Source organism: Terrapene carolina, unplaced genomic scaffold (assembly GCF_002925995.2).
Source record: "Terrapene carolina triunguis isolate 2854851 unplaced genomic scaffold, T_m_triunguis-2.0 Scaffold85, whole genome shotgun sequence".
Classification (NCBI taxonomy): domain Eukaryota; kingdom Metazoa; phylum Chordata; order Testudines; family Emydidae; genus Terrapene; species Terrapene triunguis.
The window spans coordinates 24,541,559-24,565,536 of NW_020664436.1; the positions used below are offsets into that span (position 1 = coordinate 24,541,559).

A 23,978-nucleotide genomic window follows, 5' to 3' on the forward strand; every position below is an offset into this window, starting at 1 on the left:
TTACATTTTTACATAAAAATATAATTGTTCCTGTTGCCCCAGCGGTAAGACTGAAGCAGTGGCTCTTCAATTAGAAGACATGAGCTTTTTAAATGTCAGAATGGAAAACCAACACATCAACGTAGCTATTTGATTTTAGGGGAGGAGCTGTCTAATGGATCCTGTGTGATCTGCCAATTCTGATCTCAACCACTGGAATTTCAAATCCTAGAAATGGCTGGAAGGGATTTGACAAGAGATATCTCTGCACTGAGGTGGGACAAGTATACATATAATATGTGCTAAAAACCCTCTTGCTACCACCATCTCTGAAACTTTCTTTAACAAGTCTGTGACCACCTACCATTTTAGTTGTCACTATGTGCCATTGAGAACGTCACTGCAGCAGCAGGATTAGAACTCTGATCCTCCTGCTCCAAAAGCACAATCCCTTAACCCAGAGAAGAATTTCCTTTAGCTGTTAGCAATATAGGGTCTATGACTCACTGAAAGGCCATTTTAATTCTCTTCAGCAGAGGGCAGTGGTACACAGCCGTTCTAGCCAGTACATTACTGTTTTTAGGATTGCTGAGGTAATTAAGTGCAGCCTTTTCTTAAGCTCATGTAAGCTTGCAAAAGACTCAAGCAGCTGTTTTGCTCTTTTCACAAGATAATAGGAACCATCTTGCACATCTCTCAGGAAAAAATAATGAAGCACCTCCTTACATAACACAAAGTGGTGACAAATATGATAGCTGCAGATTTAGTATCACCACTTGCAGAGGATGGCAAATGTAATTTGTGGAGGTTTTTAAAAGTTGTAATTTAAAACAACCAGTTACTATGGCAATAGCAGCAATAAAAATTAAGCCCATCTGGCACAATGGTGTGGTCCAAATTTAATTAAATGCTTAGCATGTTTTATTACAGTCCAGAAGAAAATGAAGTTTTACAGAATTCAAAAGAAGTCTGATTGACTGGACCCCAGTCCTGCTCTCATAACTAGGGCCCTATCAATTTCACAGCCGTGAAAAATGTGTCCCAGATTGTGAAATAAGCCTTTCCCTGTGAAATCTGACCTCCCCTTTGCTGCAAGTCCCTGCCAGGCTGGGGAGGGACAGGACTTGTCCTTCCCCTGCAGGGCTGCTGTGGGGGAGAAATGGGGCAGATCAGACTCACCACCTTTTGGGTTGGGACCTCCACAGTTACAACACCGTGAAATTTCAGACGTAAACAGCTGAAAACTTGAAATTGAACTGTGAATTTGGTAGGACCATTGACTTATGAGTAGGGCAACATTCTTGCTTCAGAGGGAAATGTAAGAGGGCTTCATCGGGGTGCTGGAACAATTTTTATAGTGGGGGTGCTGAGAGCCATTGAATCCAACTGTAAACCCTGTACATGATGAAAACCACTTCAAGCCAGGGAGTGCGGCAACACCCTCAGCACACCTAGTTCCAGCACCTATGGGCTTCACTCATACAGGGCCCATTCCAACTATCAATTTCTATTTCAAACTAAAAAAGCAGCCCACAAATCTGTGCTTAGGTACGGCATCTCAACTAGTTCAGTGGTTCAGTTCACAAACAGCAGTATCTAAACTTCTGGTGAGAGTCAAGCTCACTCATGGACAGGCTCTCATAAAACTGTCATCTCTACTTCTAGTCACATCTGAAACTCCTCACAGAATAGCATTTCCTGTGCCATTTCAATGCCTGGTTCCTGTTCTACTTGGAAACCAGAAACTTATAGAACTATCTTTATGACCATGGAGCATAAAGTAGGCTTACATCGAGTTTGGTTTTAGAAACAGTCAGAGAGGACGTTCTTATTTTTCAGAAGAAGCCCATGGTCCAAACCTAATGAGTTCTTTGGAATTGAGTGCTGCAGACATCCTTTTATATTCACAGAAACACTTTGTGGTGATACAATTAAGGTTATTACTAATTTCAGAACAGTACTATTGTAGTTATGGAAACAGACAGGGGAGGTAATTTTCTAGTGAAGTCTCCACAAAAGCCTTGACCCAAGTTTTCCAAAAGTGAACAGTGATTTTATTTATTGGTGCCTACACTTTTGGATTCCAATGGAAGGGAATCCTAAAGGCTCTGACTTTCAGAGGACAGGTGACCAGCACTTTCAGAAAAATCAGGCCCTATCAAGATGTCATTTCAGGCACCCAACTACTAAGGCACCTAATAACTAGTTTGTTTGGGGGGGGGGGGTTGGTTAAAAAGTCTTGATTCAAATCTTTCCCCACTGCCCATGTTAAAGATTCACAGAAAGCATTGCAAAGATGGTTGGATAGAAATTCCTTTGACTCAAATTTTTGTGAATTTTTTTTTCTCCACCTCTCAGTGGATAGCTCAGTGGTTTGAGCATTGGCCTGATAAACCAGGGTTAAGAGTTCAATCCTTGAGGGGGCCACTTAGGGATCTGGGGCAAAATCAGTACTTGGTCCTGCTAGTGAAGGCAGGGGGCTGGACTTGATGACCTTTCAGGTCCCTTCCAGTTCTATGAGATAGGTATATCTCCATATATTATTATTTTATTATTCATCCAGCTCTAGCCCAGGCACCATAATTTCTCTAGAACAACAAAAGTTAATCCAATATGTTAGGAATGTGTCTTAATTTTGCAAGGTTGCTCTCATCCTCTATAGTGAAGCAGGTTCCTCAGGTTCTCTCAGGACACTCTCATTCTTAGTTGCATTTTTATCCTTGTGTGGCTTTAATTCCCCAACCTAAGCATTACTCCTGGCTAACAGAGCACTGATCAACCTGATGCCACTGTTCGGCCTGAATGCATGAAATTGGGACACACCAGGAGAATTGTTTTCTATGGGGGATGCTAGGCCTTCCACTAGCAAATCTCTGCTCTGCTCCAAATTTCACAGCTAACGCTGCGGGATCACAGCAAGTGCTGACTATAGTACCCTACCTCTGGCTCTGTGGGTAGGGTCAGGATGCACAGTCTCCTCCAGGGCTCTTGATTGACTTCACCACTGTTTTGACATATCAAAGGTCTGATTTCCCTGAGCGTCCCATAATCCTTCCAATTCAATATGCCCTGCCAAGCCAGTGAGCTAGCCTTTATCACCCAAAACATAAAAGCCAAACAATCCCATGGCCCTGTTTAACACAGTGTGTCAGTGTTCCCACTGCAACCTGCTTTGTAAGGCGTACCCAAGATACTTACCAAAAAGCTAGTAAATCTGCTCTGAGTCTCCCAAAATTAAATTCCCAGTTCGATACCCACTGTCATTTCTGCTAGTGAATGGAATGCAGAGGAAGCAGTTGTCATGGATCACAAAATCGCATGGAGCCACATAACAAAACATGAACCAGGAACTGAAAACGCTGCACAGGGTTTTCATTTTTGATCAGATAATGTACCTAACTTTGAAGCTCTAAAAGGCATTTAGTGTCAGCTACCTGCTAACAGTTGGTAATCTGAGTTCTCTTCAGTGCAATGCCTGTGAGTAGTTAACTAAACTACTGTAGGTAATCGGAGTTACCTGTGAGAAAGAAATACTGTGGTTCAGTAGCCAGGATTCTTTTCTACTATGATTCCAGAGACACAGAGTGGAGAATATTATCCCCTTCTTTCTCTTTCACAAATCTGTCAGCATAAAGGATCATTTTCCAAAAGTCAGTTTTAGGTCTAAGGATCTAGTAACCCCTTATTTCAACTGAAATGGCTTAAGAATTAGACACACTGGAATATTTGGGTTCTCATGCATAATAACTAGACATTTGATCAAATGGCTTTTATAATGCTAGAAATATAATGGCCCTGTGGGCAGCCAGCCATAAAATTTTATGAAAAAATTTCAGAAGGAATATTCTCCAGTCATTAGAGGGAAAACTCCAGTGTAATATAAATATTCTTGACTTGTTGACCATTATATTTAGAGTATTGAGAGAACCCATAATTACTTCTATATATGTATGAATGTATTTCAAAGTGCTCTGTGGGTGTTTACAGTGTATGTAAAATAATTTAAAACCCAATCCTGCATTGTGCTCCATGATGGCAGACCTGTGTGCATGCACTGAGCTGAGGGCAAGATTGAAGGCATTAGGTAGCTAAAGTATTGTAACCAATCACTGGCATTTTCCTTTTAAGAATGAATCAAAATAATCCAATTATTTCTATATTGTGGGCCAAATTCCATTCTTGAATGTCCCACGTGGATGTAGACTTTTGTCAGTGGAAGCCATGCTGAAAACAGAACTTGGCTCCCAAAGATGAACTGCATAGGAGGGGAAAAGAGCTTGTGGCCTCAGTTTGTTTTTATTTGCGTTTTCAGAAAGGTGTGAAGTGTTCATCTACAAAGGAAATTCTTCTTGATGCTAGAAATTCAAATCTATTGTTTACAATGGAAGACTCTGGTGACTGGAGAACTAGTGAAAAAGTTGCATCACTGGAGAAGAATTTAAGCTGACCAGTTCGTGGGAGAGTGGATGTTCAGTAACTGTTTTAAACTCTTTGGGTTTGATTTTCTGAGTGGGAACATCTATGACTACAACTGCACTCAATGGGAGCTGTGAATGCTCATCACATCTGACATTCAGATCACTTGTACAACACCTATTTAACACCACAGATTAACGCGCACTTGGGTCTAACTCTAGTCTATACCTATGCCTGTATTGCTACATAGGCAAACCCTTCTAGTGTAGGTGCAGCTTATATGGGCAAAAGAGTGCTTTGCTAGCAACTGTCTCTACCATAGGGCTTTTGCATTTAAAAAAAAATTGCTCCCCAAATGACATTATACTGGCAAAAGTTTCTAGGGTAGACCTTGCCTTAGGTAAAGACTCAGCACATTCCCCCTTCCCCCACACCCTTTTCACAAGTAAGAACTCCCACACATATAGAAGACCCCCCAAGAAGTCCTCCAGAGAAAAACCCAGGAATAACCAGAGTCTAAATTCCTAAGGTAAAAGAGAAAAAAATCAGAGCGCTCCTATTTCTCCCCCCCCCCCCTTTTTAAAATAGCCTTCTTTCTACATCATGAAGACTCAAAGGAAAGCTCAAGCTCAGTTTAAATAACCTCTGCAGGTCCCCTTGTAATGAACAGACTAAGTTACCCTTAGGATTTCTCTGGCTTGGCTGCTCATGGCTATGCGAGGAGATAAAGCCTCAATCAAAAACACTTCGGGTTATTTGCTGACTTCTGGCAGCAGGATATTCATAAGCCTTTCGGCATGAATGGTCAGTGGATCAGCTGTCACAAACCTTGCTTCTCAAACTCTTCAAAAAGGTTCAGGCTGGTAATGCTAGGGCCAGTGAAGATGATGTAGTTTTTTCCTGATGCATTCTGACAAAGGCTCTTGGCCACCATACTGTGGAGTTGGGGCTTGTTCTTCAAAGCATCCAGTCCGTCAGCACCGCCTCCTTCTTTTAGATGGACATATATCTTAATGAGCAAGTAGAAACAAGAAGACAAGTCAGTGTGGTTAGAACGGATCAGGCAGGAGCCACGCAGTTGCCAAACCCCTTGCTCAGCTTTCACTGGAGATGAGCTGAAAAATTAAGGCAGTAGATACCTGTTTCAGATTTAACCCCTAATACACCTTTTATGACTGGTGCCTTTAAATGACTTTGGAATAGCTGGGGCAGGTTTGGAATTTTCTGCTGGGGCAGCTATTGGGAAATACAGATCTATGCCTAAGATTAAGGCCTGCTTGAGGTTGCTGTTGCTATTGCGTAGCTGGAAAACCATTTGTCAGGTAGTAATAAACCACGACTCCTAAAGAGAGCTGTATGTTGTGTGGATCCTATATAGACTTCATTGTTGTCAGTAAAGGGAGAACTTGGGACCTTCTGCTCTGAAATCACAGGCCTCTACCAGATGACCAGAAGGACTCTGTCTGCTAGCTTTACTGTAATAGAGTTCAGCTGTATATGCTCTTGCAGCAGACACTAAAGGGCGACATGACCATGCTGATGCCAGCATGACACTTTCTCCAGTACAAGCCAGTGGTGTCCTTACACACCATTCTACCTGGAATCTTCAGGGATAGCTCTAACTCTCAGCATTTTTGTCCAGATCATGACTTAAAGACAACCCATCAAAACAGATTGAACAAGGGGAAAAGGTACATTAAACTGGCTTTAACAGTCTTAAGCATCTGGCTCCTTTCTAGCTGACTGCAATCCTTACAGATACTGTATTACTGCCATAGTATCTTAAAAACTAACAGCTACCATTGTCCAGGCAATGTTCCTTCTGTCCTTCATAATACTCGGTCACCATCCACACAAGGCCATTTAAGTGGATATCCAATGGCAGGAATGTCTTTGCCTCTGGTAAAATGAGTTGCTGATGACAATAGTCCGATTTGCAAGTGCACAGGTATGTATAGCACAACTGGCCTGCTTGTTGAGAGGTGAAGGACTGAAATGGCACAGAGGCCAGACCAGCGCCTCACTCTGCAGATGGTCACTCTAGGAATGGGTTATGGCACGTTAGTTGGGCACTAGAGGAAAGCACACCTCTTTTCATTGTAGAAATAGAGGACTTCAGTTTTCATTTATTTTATTCATACTACTAGAAAGCAGCTCTTCCAGTGGCTTAGCTGCTCATACAAACATTTGAATTGTATACATCTAGGCTAAAATCCCAGACACAAATAATTTAGCAATCTTGACCCAGAAGACACAAATCACCTCTGTCTCATCTGCCCACCCTATTTCTTGATCCACTCACTTTCCCCCAAGCCCCCAAAATAAATGACATGGAAGGCAGGCTGTAAACCTCAACAACTTTGGGTTCTGATGGACCAAAGGAAGGAGTGACTTCCAGAGCTGAAGATCCTTTGCCAAAAATACCACCACCAGCTCCTCCTCCTCCCCCCAACTTTTAAACCAAGGAGCTGTTAGCTCTCAGTCCTTCACTGATCACAACAGTGGGAGCACCATCTGGGGAAGAGATCTGGGGTCTCAATTTCCAGGAACTGCCAATCCAGCATCATCCACCAAAATTCAATTCAATTAAACAATGGGCCTGATCCTCCCCTTGCTCTCAAAGTCAGCAGACACACATTCGTGTAAAGGAGAGGAGAATCTAGCCCTATATTCTGAATCCTAAATATTCTTAATTTTATTTGTTTATGAAGATCTTAAAAAAAACAAAAAAAACCCCCAAACTCATGAAAAATAAAGTGGTCAAAATTTTCAAAAATGCCTAAGTGACTTGGGAGCCTGAGTCCCATTGACTTTCAATGAGACTAAAGGTACATCTACACTTCTGGCACTGTGTAGCGTAGACATTGCACAGCCAGCTAGCATGGGTATAAACAGCAGTACTAATGGTAAGGCACATCGTAGGCGAGTAGAGTAGATTAGAGTGCCCTACATGCCTGAAACTGCAGGGTATATACCCTACATGGCTCTCTACATGCCCAACCAGTGCCTCCCAAGTCTACACTGCTATGTACTGTCCCATAGCTTCCCCCCCTGCTGGAGCCTTTCCCCATAACAGTGAAAGGCTCTGGCACCAGGGAGGCAGCAGTGAAAGGCACCAGCAGCAGGGAACTACCAAAGCCTTTCTGTGGTATGTAGCTACATGGCGCAGTGACAAGACAGCCTGCCTCACTGCAGTGTGTAGCTACACCTGTACTGTCTGTACTCTACACGCTGCCTCAAATGTAGACATAGCCTTAGACTCCTAAACCACTTAGGTGCTTTCAGAAATTTTACCCGTTTTCATTAGAGCAAAGATTGAGACGTTCAAAGTCACTCAGAGGATTTACGTGAACGCTCATTCATTTTTAAACTGGAATTGTGCTTCTAAATCCCCTTGTCAGCTTTGGAAAACTTCATCCAGAGTCTGCAATCATTCAGAAGATCATTCCCTGCATGTTTGTATGCCCACGGTTTTTAACCTTTCCTCCACAGGTTAGGTTTTCTAAACCTTTTATCATTTTTGTTACTTTCCTCTGGACTGTGTCCAATTTTTCCACACTTTTCTTAGTGTGTGGCACCTAAAACTGGACACACTACTCCAGCAGAGGCCTCCCCAGTGCCGAATAGAGCAGAAATCACCTCCTGTGTCTTACATACAATACTCCTGTTAATACATCCCAGAATTATATTGGCTTTTTTTTTTTTTTGGCAATTGTATCACATTGTTGGCTCATATTAAATTTGTGATCCACTATACCCCCTCCTCTTTTTAAGCAGTACTACTGCCTAGCTAGTTATTCTCCATTTTGTATGTGTGCATTTGATCTTTTCTTCTAAAGTGTAGTACTTTGCACTTTATCTTTACTGAATTTCATCTTGTTGATTTCAGACTAATTCTTCAATTTGTCAAGGTGACTTTGAATTCTGATCCTGTCCTCCAAAGTGTTTGCAGCCGTTCCAGGCCTGGTATCCTCTGCAAATTTTACAAGCACTCCATTGTCCAAGTCATCAATGAAAATATTGAATAGTACTGGACTCAGGACAGACCCCTGTAGGACCCCACTAGATATGTCCTTCTAGTTTGACAGTGAACCAGTGATGACTACTCTTTGAGGATAGTCTTTCAACCAGTTGTGCACCCACTTTATAGTAATTCAATCTAGACCACCTTTCCCTAGTTTGCCTATGAGAACGTTATGTGGGACTGTGTCAAAAGCCTTACTAAAATCAAGATCATCACATCTATTGGTTTCCTCCCTATCTGCCACGCCAGTAACCTTGTCAAAAGAAGGAAATTAGGTTGGTTTGGCGTGAGTTGTTTTTTGGCAAATCTATGCTGTCCACTATTCCTTATCCTCTAGGTGCTAACATATTGATCGTTTAACAAATGGTTCCAGTATCTTTCCAGGTATTGAACTTAGGCTGACTGATCTATAATTCCCTCGGTCCTCTTTCTTCCCCTTTTTAAAAACAGGTACGATGTTTGCCTGTCCCCACTCTCCTGGGACCTCACCTGTCCTTTATGAGTTCTCAAAGACAATCGCTAGCAGTTCTGAGATTGCTTCAGCTAGTTCTTTAAGTACCCTAGGATGAATTTCATCAAGCCCTGCCAACTTGAATACATCTAACTTATCTAAATAATCTTCAACCTGTTATTTCCCTATTCTGGCTTCTGTTCCTGCCCCCTTGTTGTTAATATTGTGTCAAGGATCTGGTCACCATTAGCCTTTTTAGTAAAGACTAAAACAAAATAGGCATTGAACACCTCAGCATTCTTGATGTCATTTGTCATCACTTTCCTTTGTCTTTCTTGTGCTCCTAAAGTCTTTAAAAAACACTTCATATTTAAAAGGAAGCCTAAATATATTCTACTATCCAATATCCTGCTCAATTAGGGTTTGTTTTTTTTAAATACAAGACTAGTCTCCAGGTGAGGGTTGAAGCAGATTAGTCGGAAATATTGTGTTGCCTCTGACAATGCTCTACTTGTTTTGCATATACAGTAGAACCTCAAAGATACAAACACCAGAGTTACAGACTGAAGGGTCAACTGGACACCATGGGGTGTAAGCTATCAGGCAGCAGCAGAGCCCCCCCCCCCCAAAATGCAAATACTGTACAGTGCCTGTATTGCATCTTAAAGATAGGCACATCTGGGCTGCCAGTCCCCACCCCCACCCCCTACTCCCCACAGTGCAGGGCCTTGGACTCCGTGGGGATCCTGGCTAACAAGTAATCAGCTATTGCTGGAAAGGGAAGATTGATGAGGAGGCTCTACAAAGTCTGTAGTTTAAGTTAGGTCTCACCCATTAGAAAGTATATTTTTACTATTGTTTGTTTGTAACCATTCCTATCTTTATCCCTTCTATTTGGTATCACTTAACTTATGTCCTTTTGTTAATACACTTGTTTTATTTTAAACCAAGTCAGTGCTGTGTTTGAAGGAAGTGGTGTGTGTACCCTAGTTAAGTTAATAAGCTGTAATGTACTGACTCTTTAAAAGAGCAGTAAACTAAATATCTTCTGCAAATATACAGTGGCAGGGGTTGTGTATTGCAAAGATACAAAGAACAGTTCAGAGGCTGGAGTTCACTGATTGTTACCAGTGTTACCAGGTGAGGTTTGGGCCAGGAAAGCCTTGAGGAGTTTTCTGGGGAGGAAGACAAACTAGTGTGGCCGGGAGCTGACACAGTCTAATCGCCAGCAAAGCTCACTCTTGCTGAGGCAGAGAGGTAACACAGTGGCTCACCGCTCTGAGTACCCCAGAAGAATGTTACACCCATGCATTCCCATGGGAAACTGACACACAAAGATAATATAATCTATTTCCAGCAGCAAGTCTAGCCTAAAGCATAGGCACTATTATAGAGACAGCGGAAGTGATATTTCTCAGGTCTCTGGAAAATTCATTTTACTGTGTGACATTTTTCAGTAGCTATGGATCCGTTGCCATTGCAATTCACCGCTGCTGTTTTCCATAGCACAGTCTGCTGCAGAGGCTATAGTCCAACAGCCATTTCCATCTTGCGGAGCACCCACCAGCTGCTAAGTGTCTATTTCTGAGGCTATTGTGGCCCCAGCTGCTGGAAGGGAGAAGGAGCTTTCTCTAGTCTTCCTCCTCCCTTCTCCCACCAGAGTCTCCTGACATATGTTTGGGTAGTGGGTAGGCGCCGCTTCTTTTCCTTTCTCCCAGTCTCTGCTACTTAGAGCTCTTCATGAGGGAAGAGGATATAGTGTCTGCCTTAATAAGCAGGAGCAGAGTAAAGCTGGCATGACTTTTCTCAGTGAAACTGCTGCCCATGTGGTTGAGAACAGCGTCAGTAAAACCAAGAACCACATTACTTTCACTTTGCTGCTGCTCAGGAAAACCATGAGCAGCAGCAGAGACACTGAAACTTGGTGTAGGCTCAGGAAAAGAGCACTGCCTTGGTTCATGTTTTGAAGGCTATTTTCCCAGCCCCGAGCTAGAAACAATTAAAATTTAAATTCTGCAGAAATTGCCTGGGAAAACTTCCCTCCCACTTGACAGTGGTGAGTGGATTATTTTTTAAACCCTGGCTTAATTAACATTTGGAATGCACTTTGAGATCCTCAGTTGAAGATGCTATAGAACTTTATGCAGTGTTGTTAATGACCAAGGCTAATTGAAACTGAGAGGATCTTTGGGGAGACTATGGAAAAAAGTTGCTGGAGCATTCTCTGATTGAAAATGCACACAAATGAAACTGCCCAACTTCATAGACTCTCTTTCTGAACTAAGACTGAGCTTGAGAATATATTTAATGAGACTACTTGCTTTTGTGCAATCTAACTGCCAGTTATTTAAAAAAATGATGCTAACAAGGCATTGCTAAAAAAAATCTAACAAACCTCTAAACAGAATTTAAATATGATGGAAAACTAACTTTTTTTTTTTAGCTGCATGATTAACAAATGGACAGATAGTTAACGCTCCTGTAACTTGGACCTTGAAATATAAAAATTCACCCCATGTTTTCTTTTTCCTCCTTCTTTCAAAATAGATCTGGTAAATCAATTATAGCTTAATGAGAGAAACTTGTTCTTTGATATTTTTGTGTGATAGTGAAGTGATAAATTCTTCAGTACACCTTCCCAGTTTCCCTTAATACTGATTTTTTTTTTTTTTTTTTTTTTTTAAGGGCACTGGAAATAGTTTCTGGTTTTTCATATTATGAAGTTTGAGCCAATTCTATAGGCCAAAGTTGGAATCGGGACTGGACAGCAGCATTTAACACAACCTCTTATACTGTACAAAAATCCCACCTACAACTAATGTGAGATGCTATAAGAATTAAAGAAATACCAAGACTGGGGAGGCAACAGGATCTAGTGGGTGAGGCACTGGACAGGGGAAGGGGCAGTAGCGTAGCTAGCGGGGTGCAGGGGAAGCAGCTGCTTCCCCTCACCCCTTTTCCCAAAAGTGGCGCCTGCCGGGCCAGGGCCGGGAGCAGCACTGCCAGAGGAGACATGGGGGGGGGGGGGGGGGGAGCGGCAGGTGTGGCCGAAGGAGAGAGGGGGCCGGCTCCTCGGCCATTGTGCCCCACGCGGCCCCAACATCGCTGCAGGCGCACCCACCTCCTGCGGCGGCTTAGGGCTCGGCGGCCAAGTGCTCCCCGCCCGGAGCCGGGGCTGGGATCCACTCGCGGTGCGGGGCCGGGATCGGCCAGGGACAGGCGGCGGCGGCACAGGACAGAACGTGAGCGGCGGGGATCCGGTGCCTTGCACTGGGGGGTCCCCTCTGGATGAGGGGCTCCCCGGGGCCAGGCCCGCAGGGCAGGGGTGCAGGCCATGCTGTCTGAACGGGGGGCCCTGGCGTGGCGCAGGAACCTGGAGCCCTGGGCGGGGGGAATGGGACCCCACGGGTGGGGCTGGGTGGCGCAGATTGGCGGGGGACACCTGCAGAGCGGGCTGGGCAGGAGAGACTCTCCAGGGACTGCGGGGGGACGGGGGTAGCTGCACCCCCGGGAAGCCCACAGGAGTCCTGAGCTGGGCCCAGGGTTAATCGGGGGGGCGTGGGGGGCGTGGCCAGGGGAGGAGCCAAGGGGGAGCGCCTTTTTTGTTTGCTCCCCCTACACTTAGACCCTGGCTACGCCACTGGGAAGTGGTGTATGTTAGTAGACCTGAGTTCTAGTTGCAACTCTGCTATTGACCTGCTGCATGACTTTAGGCAAGTCACTTCACCTCTGTGCTTGTTTTTTGTCTTGTATACTTAGGGTAAGGGACAGTTCTTGCCCTGAAAAGCTTACAATCTAACACACTGGAGCACTCCAATACAAATAGTTAATAGTAATAATGAGTTTCCTTTCTACATTACTAACCTATCTGGGTTGGAGGATTCTGGACTAGAGGTAAACAATTCTTTTTCTTACTCTCAATCTTTGATGTTTTCTCAGACTCATTTTTCCCATGATAAGCAGTTAAAAATGGGAGCTTAAATGCAGAACCAACACAAGGGACTAAATGACTTAATATATCTGGAACCAGTGAAATTTCAGATGGCCATTAATGAAAATGAAACAGTTTTGCCAGTGAACATTCTGCCAGTGAGTGAAATGAAATGGGAAACCAACGAAGTCTGAAAAAAAACAGATGTCTCATGGCAAACTCAGGGAACAGATTTAATCTCATAGAACTTGAGTGCATATGCACTCAGAATAGACTATTAATCAGCATATTGTGGAATAGCATAGCCCTTGGATGCCGGAGCAATATGCTGATCTAGTTCAAAAATCAACACCCCCTTCCCCTGCCACCTCCAAAAAAAACCCAACCACATTCTGGAAATGCTGGGTTCATCTGATGAGAGGTGATTGGAAAACATGTTACAGTTTGAGAGGCATTTCACATAGGGGCAAGAGAATGGGAATTTAGTCACCTGACTGTCAGCAGGGGCTTGTCTACATTTGAAATGCTACAAGAGCACAGCTTCAGCCATCCACATGGAAGCACTACAGTGGCCTGCTACCTACACTGAGGGGAGGGGTTCTCCCTTGGGCTAGGTAATCTACCTCCCCAAGAGGCGGGAGCTAGGTTGATGGAAGAATTCCTCCATGGATTTTTCACACCCCTGAGTGATGTAGCTGAGTCAACAACTTTTTCCATGTAGACCAGGCCTCAGAAATTCTCAGGCAAATATGTTTGGCTGAGAAAACAATGCAGACTGTTAAAAGGCTACTGGGGGAAGGAAGACAGATGAGCTGCCACCACTACAGCTTTAGGGTCTTGGAATAGACATTAGCACTATAGGCCAATAAGGCTCCCCACCACTTGTGGTAAATCATTCATGCAAAGGATACACAGGGTCTCACTAGAAGTTGGGGAGCAAAAATATCCAGCCAGGATAAAGCTACATTATGACAGATCTGTAAAGTTCCCTAGAAACTAAATATAAGTGAATCTGTTGATATACAAAGCTCTGATGGGAAATGTAAAGCTATTGTGAACAGCACATTGCAAATATTCCACGTTTGTACAGAACTGAAACATCCCAGAGTACAATTCTCAGATGAAATATGACACCTGAAAAGAGCAAGGGAAGAAGTAATGAAGGGGAGACAAGATTGTGGCTTTCATGGGCTGCCTACTAGCTCCCAGTAACCCCCCCCCCCGGCAAGAGTGCATAGCAGGACTCTACATGTGCATACGGAAGCCTGGCTCAGCAATAGCTTCTACAAGAGACACTGCAAATGTCAACAGCGGCTGTTTCCCAAGTCTATCCCTGCTCCCTTCACACACAAGTCACGGTCCCCTGAACATGTGCTGGTTGTATGGAAAGGTTTCAGGGGAGGGGGAAGGAGTATGGTGACCCTGGGGAGGCAGCATGATCCAGTGAATAAAACACAAGCCTGGGAATAAGGAGACCTGGCTTCTGGCCCTCATGCTGCCTCGGACTCTCTGTATAAGCTTGAGTGAGCCATTTAAACTTCAGTGCCTCAGTTTCCCCATCTGTAAAATGGGGATAATAACATTTGTCTTCATTGGTAAAGCACTTAGAGATCTACAGAAAAAGTACTATATGAGAGCTAAATGTTCCTTATTAATAACTTTTCCCCCTCCCCTCCTTAAGTAGTTACTGGCCAAGTTCAGCTGGCATTTGTACTTGGTCATCCCCTGTGAGACATCTAGCAAAAGGAAGTGTCCTAGCACAACAAAAAGTTTCAACAGCTCTGTTTTGAATTCTTTGGTAGCTGGGCTGTAACTAGGGTGGGGTGAGCAGAGCAGCTGCCCAGGGTACAGAGCCTCCGGGGGTGCAAAAATGGGGCAGCACACAGGATCAGAGGCCCGGGGTGTCAGCCAGAGCCCAGGGTGCTCAGGGACCCCCTCCCTGCTGGATCGTGGAGCAAGTTCCCCAGCACTAAGACCCTGGCAGGGTGCTGACTGCCAGCTTGGCGCCTACTGAGCATGCTCATTGCTCAGTAACATCTGGTCAAACTGCTGCCCTTGCTGGGAATTAAAAAAGTTAAAGGGGGGGGAATGGGCAGGGTCTGACCAGGGAGTGGAAACTGACTGTGTGGGGCGGGTGGGGAGGGGGTGTCAAGCGGCAGGAGGCAGGGACAGGAGAGAGGCTGAGCAGCAAAATTTGGGGTAGGAGTCAGGGTTCAGCCCAGGGTTGAGGTACTGCCAGATAGTGGCAGAGGGGGGTAACAGTTACCCTGATGGGATGAGCCACCTGCCCCGTTGGGAAAAAAAGGGGGCGGGGGGACAGAATGGTTTTCATGCTTAGGAGGAAGTGTTCGGAGAAGAAAAATTAAGAAGTCCTGGGTTGCTTGTGATTTACAGCTAGTGGAAGCCACAGGAGAAACAAAGAAATAAACACTGCACAAGTAAAACATGCCTTTTTAGTCACCAGGGATAAAACACATCCTGCTCTCTGCTTTAGGAGTGTTTTCCTGTTACTGTGACCTACCCTTACTTGTTGCTTCCCCCGCCTGAGCCAATCCTTATTACAGAGCAGAATAAGGAGCCTCCCTCTGATCCATCGTTATAATGCTCCAGTATCTGGCCAGCAAGGTGCACTCAGACATCAGGGAACTGGCACCTTCACAGCACCATGGCCCCAGATGCCAAACACAACTTGGCTTTTCTTTTAAAAGGTCTCTAATTTTGGGCTAGGGACAATTTTCAGTTGTATCCAGACAGACAATAATACAGGCCATTTACTGCACTGGTTGCAGATCTGGATTGGGGCTGCTGGTGAGATATACACTGGCAAAGCAGCACGTCTACTGTGACCTGTGCTTGTAGCATTCTGGGCTGTGACCCAGCAGTCTGTTCCTGGCACCCTTTATGGACTGGGGCCTTCACCTCAGCGATATGTCCATCCAGCCACTGTAACCATGGCATTGGCACGCTCCTGCTGAAGCACAGCATAATCTGATTTCACAATCACCATAGCCATATATGTTCCTCTGTCTCCACGCTTAGGTGTGAGGAGGATACTATAGGGATGTTAAAGGATTGTGTGAAAAGTAATGTGGCAACTAAAAGTATCAGACAGTAGCTTTTATTGTCTACATACTGTATTGATATGCAAAAATAAATGTGTTATTTCTCTAATATTCTAACTCCTTATCTAAAACCCCCCACAAGGGGTGCAAATATGCTTGCGCCACTCGCCCAGGGTGCTAAAATGCCTAGTTACAGCTCTGTTGGGTAGTTCCAACAGTCTGCAGTGAGCAGATGGGGGTGTAGTTAGCACTATTAAGTGACCTATTAATCACTTACGTTTACACAGATCTGTTAAGTAAAGCATCCCAGAGTGTTAGCGAGGGAGAAATCAAGAGTGAAATCAAAAGGCACATCTAGGGTTTTGATTTAAACAGTGTCAGCAAATGCTCTCAAAAAGAAGAAAACTCTTCCACCACAGGACTGTAGCCAGAAAACTGCACTTAAAGTATTGAAGTCTTGACTTGAAAAGCATCTCAACAATAAATACATAAGGAAATATATTGGAAAGACAGCCTGCTGGCTCAGCTTGTAGGACAGACAGCAGGCCCAAGTTCAAACCCAACCTCGGTGTTACTTCTGTAAATTTGGCATTCCCTAGAGAAGGCAAATCCAATCTGCAATGCCTGTAATAGTGCTGCTAATTATTCACACTTCAAGTGCTTTCCACCTGCGCTCTCCATGCACTTTACAAACATTCATTTATCTGCAGCAACTGTGAGGGAAAAGTCAACAATGTAAGAAACTAACTAGTGTGTGCACACACCAATCTGAACTACGTATCTCGGTGTCATCAGCCGTGTACGGCTGATAGATTCTCCTTCAGTTTTAGGTGCAGAAGAACCTGCACTGTAGGGCTTCAGTTATCATGAAGGGCGTTGCCCTGGAATGCAGTACAGGGGCAGCCAGGATAGCCTAGATGGCCCCAAATATTCCAGACTGTAATCCTGGTTTTACAGATAGAGAAACTAAGGCGAAGAGTTTAAGTGAGATGCCTAAAGTGACACAGCTTGGCCAAGCATAAACCCAGAGCTCCTGCCTCTCACACACTAACCGAAAGACCCAACTTTCCTTTGCAGCTAGCTATCAAATGAGTTAATTTTGTAAAGAACAGAACTGTTCTGCCTTACTTACCTAAATAGGCTAAATGCATTGATACTAATGATGGGAGAATGTTAAAAGGATAATCAGATTGGAGGCTGTGCAGTCATTGCAATTCTGTATGGCCACTGCATGTTTAAAGCAAAGAGTAGCCCTTTTCCCCATACAGCAACTCTAATGGAAGAAAATACAAGAGCACTAAACATTGCTTTTAGCACTCAATATAGAATATTCATAACACATGTGGAATGAAAAATGGGGATAGGGAAGTGGAAAGAAAATGAGAGAGAAATTTTGAATCTCCAGAAAGCTTTCATTTGAGTTCTGAGCAACTGTACATGTAGATTTATTTTATCCAAACTGGGTTTGCCTATGCTTAGCTCATATCCTTACTTGTTTTAGTTGAGTGGCTGAGCTACACGAGGAAGACATTAGTAACCAAGAGGTGGTGCTTTGTTTAGGAAGTTCTGAGGCAGATGTGATACAAAATGGAAATTCATCCCAAAGCAAGGACCTAAATTGCCAACTCTGGAATCAAGTTATTCATAACACAGGAGAGCGAGCTGGGCCAATACTATAACATGTAAATGAATGTGCTTTGAGTGTGTTTTAGCATCTTTTTATGTTCCATGAAGTTTCTAATGAATTAGTTTGCTGGCAGGAATATCACCCTGGCAGCAAACTATGAATGCATATTGCAGAATATTCATAGAGAATGAATGTTGAACCTGTAAACATGAATATTTGTTTACACCAACATCTGATTCAGAGTTCTGCTCATCCAATCAGGGAGCAGACCAAAACCACATGATCATTCTGAACAGCTCAAATTTCAAATACTGAATGCTAGCAACAAACTCATCAGTAAGCTACACACCAAGAATTGTTCACAGAAATGATTCAGTGAATAACTTCAAAAAACAAATGTGAGCAAGTTGACCTGTTTGTAGCTCGGTCCTCTTCTGCCTACAGTGGCCCAATTAATTGAATTACATTAAATTTCCTATATACAAAACATATAGTGCCAAATTCTGCCCACAAGCAAGTGACCATTGTTCCCACTGAGATCACTGTACATGTGTGTGTCAGGGTGGAATCTGGCCCCTTGGTGTTACAGGATTTTGTGCTGCATTTGCCTGCATATGGGAGCTTCTTTTTTGAGAACACACAGGAGGAAGCTTGGTCACCCATTAATTATCTATCAACAGGCTTTTGTTTATGTTGGCAGACTTGCAGGATGGGCATGGTGATGTGGTGGGAGGGAGACATGGAACTTCCCTCTTATCTGGATCTATGATCTCTTTATATGAAACGCAGCTAAAAACCATTTTTTGGTACATTAAGAAAATTACTGCTTTACTCCTTCACAGAACAGCAGAGAGTCACCACATAAGTGTTTGGCTTCTGCAAGGCCTTTGTGAATGTGTTGGAGAGCTAGGTGACAGTGCTGAATATGGTACTTAAAGTCTGTAGCTGCTACTGTAATTGGCAAAATCCTGTATGTTTTCTGTTTTGGAATGAATGTTCATGCTTCTCAATGTTCATTCTCACCCCTTCCTAAGGGCTCTCTCACCCAGACATTTTAATATGATGATGAATGAGTCACAATGGAAAGGACCTAAAGGCCGTTAAGAAGATTCTGGTTGTTATTTGGATGCAAGTCAGGCATGAGTGTCAACTTCATAATTGTGAGAGAGCATCTGGGTCTGATCCTGTGAGGTGCCGAGTGTCCTCTGCTTCCACTGACTCGTCCATTTAAAGAGTGCATTAATGGAGAAGATTAGGGGATAAAATCTAATTACAGCTCAGCGTATCTGAAATCCTGGCATGTCTGCTGTCTTATCAGGTTTTTTGGATAGATCTGTGAACTTTATTCTTCTGTCTCTGTCCCTATTATCCTTCAATAATAACCTAGAAGGAGAGTTCTCCTTGGAGACGAAGGACACTACCGCTGTACTGCATGTTGCCTTCCAAAAGCCAGTGAGTGGAAACTTCCAAGGTTGCTACACAACGTAAGCAGCCCTGGGCACTGGGGAACCACGCAGCTGCTGACACATGGCGCAGGAACATCATGGGAGTTGTAGTTCCGTGTGTGGAGAGCTGTTCCCTCTCCTCTATGAGGCCCCTCAGAGCCTGGGAACACAGGCAAGAGACAACCCCCCCCCCCCATCCACACACACACTTCCCCTGCTTGAGTCCCCCCCACAGCTTCTCTGCCACCCAGTCTCTCCCCAGCCCTGCCTTCGGAGCTTGGCCACCTTTCAGCCATGCCAACCAGGATGGCGGGGGTGGGTGGTTGGACTGGACAGGGAGCCCTTGCCTGGGGCTGCTGTGACAGAGAAAGCTGCTGCTGGCAAAGCTCACAGGTGGAAGTATATGATTCTAGTTTTCTCCCAATTCCTTTGCCAACATATTGCACCACTGAAAATGCAGACCTTTATTTCCAGCTAACCTGTCTTACAGAATAAAATTCTTTCTTGGAGAGCTATCCAAATAGTCTACACCACTGGTGACGTGGGCCAGAGTTTTCAAAAGTGCTCAGCACTCACAATTGGGGCCATTCCCCCTTCCCTCATCATCTAGGCACCAACATAAGTGGTTCTTCCAAAAAATCTAGCTCAAAATGTTTTATAACAGACCCAGCCAGAAGCCTTAATGTTTACTTACACTCAAGCTCTTCTAAAATCTGACATTACCTGAAAAAAACATGTCTTGGAGGGTAGGAGGGGGAACCTAATATACTGGCCACAGAATGGAGGCCATCAGGATGCTACACTTTGACTAATTCTATTACATATATTGATACAACTTAAACTGTCTGATATATGCAGTGTTATGCTTGGAGGAAAACATGATCCAATTAAAGAAGAGAGATTCCTCAGATATCTTTGAGATGGAGATATTCCCTATTGCTGCAGTTTGGCTTTTTTTTTTTTAAAATGCATTTAAGGCTGGCAGCCAGCTGGATAGTTCCAGAAATGGAAACCCTCTGTTTAGCCACGGAACAGGTCTAGCATGGGTAGTGGCAGTACAAGCTTCCTTTGATGGTACTAGAAACGGGCCTCTAATCCATTCTGGAGCTACCATCCACAGGGGTCAGAGAGGCCTGGTTCAGCCTCCAGAGCCCATTTAATCCTCAGCCTCTGCTGAGACTGCCAGTAAAGCTGGCAATTTTGATGAGTCTTGTGCACACACCTATCTGCTAGAAATTGCACTGAGACCAACCAACGTAGAACCTACCTGACAGATGAAACCAGTAGATGAGCACTGCCGAACCCACAGGCTGAATTTCCGCTTTTTCCTTTTGCGTAGCTCCCGCTCTGTGCATGTGGCAATGAAAACTGGGTCCTCATCGATCAGCGGTTCATGTAGCACCTATGATCAAAATAAGTATATTACTTTGTTTAGAAGTAACAGTACTGTAAAGTCTCCCAAGGCAATGTTATCTCTGTCATGATTGCACTTGCTACCCCATAAGAGAAAGAAATGCTACTTTTGCTCAGTTCTCTCATCTAGCAGAAGCACTATGGCCCATCACCACAAGCCAAAATGCTCTCTTGAGCATTGAGGACTATGTGAAAGAAGTGAGATCCTTAGGAGTCTGTCCCTTGGTCGATCCACCCTAATTTTAATTGTCCCCAATGTTGACATTAGACTGCATTCATGTCCTCCTTGTCACAATGTTATATGCCTCTCCAGGTGATTTATAATGTGAAACTATCCAATGAGAACTTCAAATACATGCTTATTCATAAAATATTATTTTATTTTGCAGAGCGTTTTTTGTGCCAATTATATCCTACAGTATTTTGCAGGTTTACATGACATAGTTATTGAGCAAAAAATAAACAGCAGAGGGGGAGAGAAATTAAAGAGGTACTCAAGGGAGATAAAGATGCTTTCTGAGGCCACTTGAGAAAAGATGGAGATGAAGGAATTTTGTTCCCGATGCCAGGAGCTGCAGAGGAGAAGGCTCTTGCACCAGTAGCAGTGAGATTCTGTGAAAGGACAGACAGGAAGCTGGGGCTAGATGAGCAGGGACAGGAATATAAAGAGGTAAGTTCTATGATGCAGACTGGAGCAAGTCTATGGTATGTTTAAAAATGGGGCAATTTTGCACCAGCAACATAGCATGAATGGGGAGCCAGTAGAACTATTTGAGGATGTGGATTATATAGTTTGTGCTTCTTTAAGTGTGCATGAACAACAGCAGTAGCATTCTGCGTGTGCTGGGATGTGGGAAGGCTGGAAAAAGGAAGGTACAATAGTCATGCTGAGTGGAAACGAAGACATGAAGGTGGGACACTATACACATTTTCAAAGATTTGCACTGGTTGCAAATGGCTTCTATTAAACAAGACCATAAAAGTTCCCATACTGGAACAAGATAATTGATCCATCTAGTACACGGTTCTGACAGTGGCTAGTCCTGGAGGCCTCAGAGAAAGGTGGAACAGGCCTGACAGTCCACAGGCAACCTTAATTCCAGCACTTCCTACCTCGAATGTTTGACTCGGCAATCTTAATATTTCTTTTAACATAATTTTTTGTGTGGAATTCTTTACAAAGGTGGAGTTCCTTTAGTGCTCCAGGAGTTACTTACACAAGAGTGTTCCTATCACTCCTATTGCCTTGTGGCCCGCCACTGTGGCCTAGGTTTTTCCAATGTAGGTATGCACAGTTGTGTAGTGTGAGGACATAAACACAAAGAGCCATGCCGTAAACAGTAACTATAGAAATCCAGGACTAGGAAGTCCCTCCTTTATGAAGCACCCCCTGGAACACATCTTGGTCCTCTCTGGTAACTGTGGAGGATCAGGAACTCTATAACCATTACATATCTCCCTTTCCTGATGATAAAAAGTAAATAAAACAAATTATCAACCTGTGTGGGTCTTATATATTTTTATTTTGTGTGCGCACACACAATTCAACTTCAATTTAAACAGATGTATTCATCTGTATGCATCTAATTATATAAAAAAAAATCAGGGCACTTTTCTTGCAATGTTACTGCTGCATTAAGCATGGGGTGTGTGTGGAGATGTGGCACACCCCTGTGTAAAGTCACCTCAGAGGTAGCCACTTGTCTCTCAAAAATTGAAGTGGTTAAGACATCATTCCTTCAACCCAGAAGAGGCACACATGTTCTCAGGCCCGTGGCTGCTGCATGACTTCATTTAGACACACTCCAGGTTTTAATGGCTCATAAAACATTCACGGCACCATCTGAAAGCACTCTTGCAAAACGTACAGATTACCTACATAAATATAGATGCAGACGTGAGGAGGCATGCAAATTCTCCTGGCTTTTGGGGAAGCTGCAGTTGCCAGCCCACCTAGTGCCAGTTATCCCAAAACGATTGAACCTTCTTCTTCCTTTAGGATCAAGTCAACGTATAGTTTAAGTATACACAACACTTTGCACGTTTGTAGCAACTTTTCATTTGAGGATCTCAAAGCACATTGCAAATATTAATTCTCTCAACACTCCCTTGAGGTGGATATTTATACATATTTTGCAAATGGGGAAACTGAGATACAGAGAGGTTGTGACTTGCCCAACATCATCTCACTTAAACATCTGGTACAAACCTATATTCAATCATAAGCCTTCCTAAAAAAGAGGGGGGGAAAAAACAACAAAAAGGGGGGTTGATCGGTTATTTATTTCCCTTTTTCTAGTCTCTTAAACTGGCTATTGTTTAGTATTGTGAAGTGTGTGTGGGGGTAAGGGGGTGTACATGTACACACATCCTCTAGTGGGTTGAATCTGCACTGCATAATAGTACCACAGGTCCACTAAAAAAAACGTGTACCCAAGTGGCAACAGATGAAGCATTGACCCCAGTAGTTGAGGCTCAAACCCCCTTCCCGCTGGCTTTTCCAGGTAAAGGCAGTGATTTCTTTACATGCGTTTGTTGGGGAGGGATGGGATACCAAGGAAATTCTCCTGTCCTCCTAAACAATGTGAGCCAGATTCTCAGCTGCTTTAAAATCTGTGTAACTGAAGCTAATGGAACAACAACAGGATCTGGCTCTCTGTTAATTGGTTCTGTACTTTAAATAAACTTCCCAACCTGGGGCAGGGGGTATTATTTCCTCTATGTACATTTGTTTGCATTATCATATGCTAAATATACCATAGTACAGAGGTAATTAACTAGTTTGTGTCAAGGTCCAAATTTCTTGTCAAAGTCCAGACTCCAGAGAGAAGAATACAAAAAACAATGACGATAATAATAAGTAAATAAGATTTCACTATGTTCAAAAGTATCTGGGGGTCTAGATTTGGCCCATGGTCCACGTGCTGACTGCCCCTGCCACAGTACCATGCTCTGTTTACCTCATTCTTCAACTTTGGATATTAGCTTCCCCATCCCCTTGTACAAAAGGAGTTCACAAAATCCCCAAGTGTGATGTCTTCTGTAGCATATGCACCTCAAAAAAGAGCATGCAAAAGTTTAGCATTCACTTAAAAATATATGATGTGGATTTTGGGATAGGAGACAGGAATTTGGGTCTCTGAAAAATGGTAAGCTGCCCCAATAACACATGTAATATGATGCCCCTGGATAGGTTATCGTCAGCAGGAATTGAAGGCAGGACCTCAAGCATGAGCCTTTACTGCCGGAGCTAAAGAACCCAGGCTTCATAACTCCAAGGCTGCACCAGACTCACAAGCCTCCTGTGGACTAGCAACAAGAAGGTGACAAGCACCACAACCTTAGCATTGATTACACAAACCATCCAATCAAGATAACAAAGGAATTTAAAGGTAAGAACACACATCTGTTGGGGAGGCGGGGGTAGGGGGAGAGGACCGACAGGAGATGGGCCTGTGCCAAAACCTCTGATTTGGGGACCACAGGTTTGGGAATACTAGAAATCCAGATATGGATAAGAAGGCTGCAGCTTGGATACCAATTTTTTAAATTAAAGCCAGCCAATGAAAACATACTAGTGGACACACAATTACCTTGGCTGCCTCAGGAAAAGTTAACTCAAACCATCCA

At 43.7% G+C, this 23,978-nt stretch overlaps 1 protein-coding gene across 2 annotated transcripts in view; it reads right to left on the reverse strand.

Annotated features, from left to right (window-relative positions):
- Nucleotides 1-23,978, reverse strand: part of PGBD5 (piggyBac transposable element derived 5) — a 118,533-nt gene that overhangs the window by 48,403 nt on the left and 46,152 nt on the right. For both annotated transcript variants that reach the window (XM_024213816.2, XM_024213815.3), the window contains exons 3-4: nt 20,203-20,337; nt 5,224-5,404 (exon numbers count right to left, since the gene is read on the reverse strand). In XM_024213816.2, the coding sequence (XP_024069584.1) occupies nt 5,224-5,404; nt 20,203-20,337 (316 nt within the window). The remainder of the gene's footprint in view (nt 1-5,223; nt 5,405-20,202; nt 20,338-23,978) is intronic.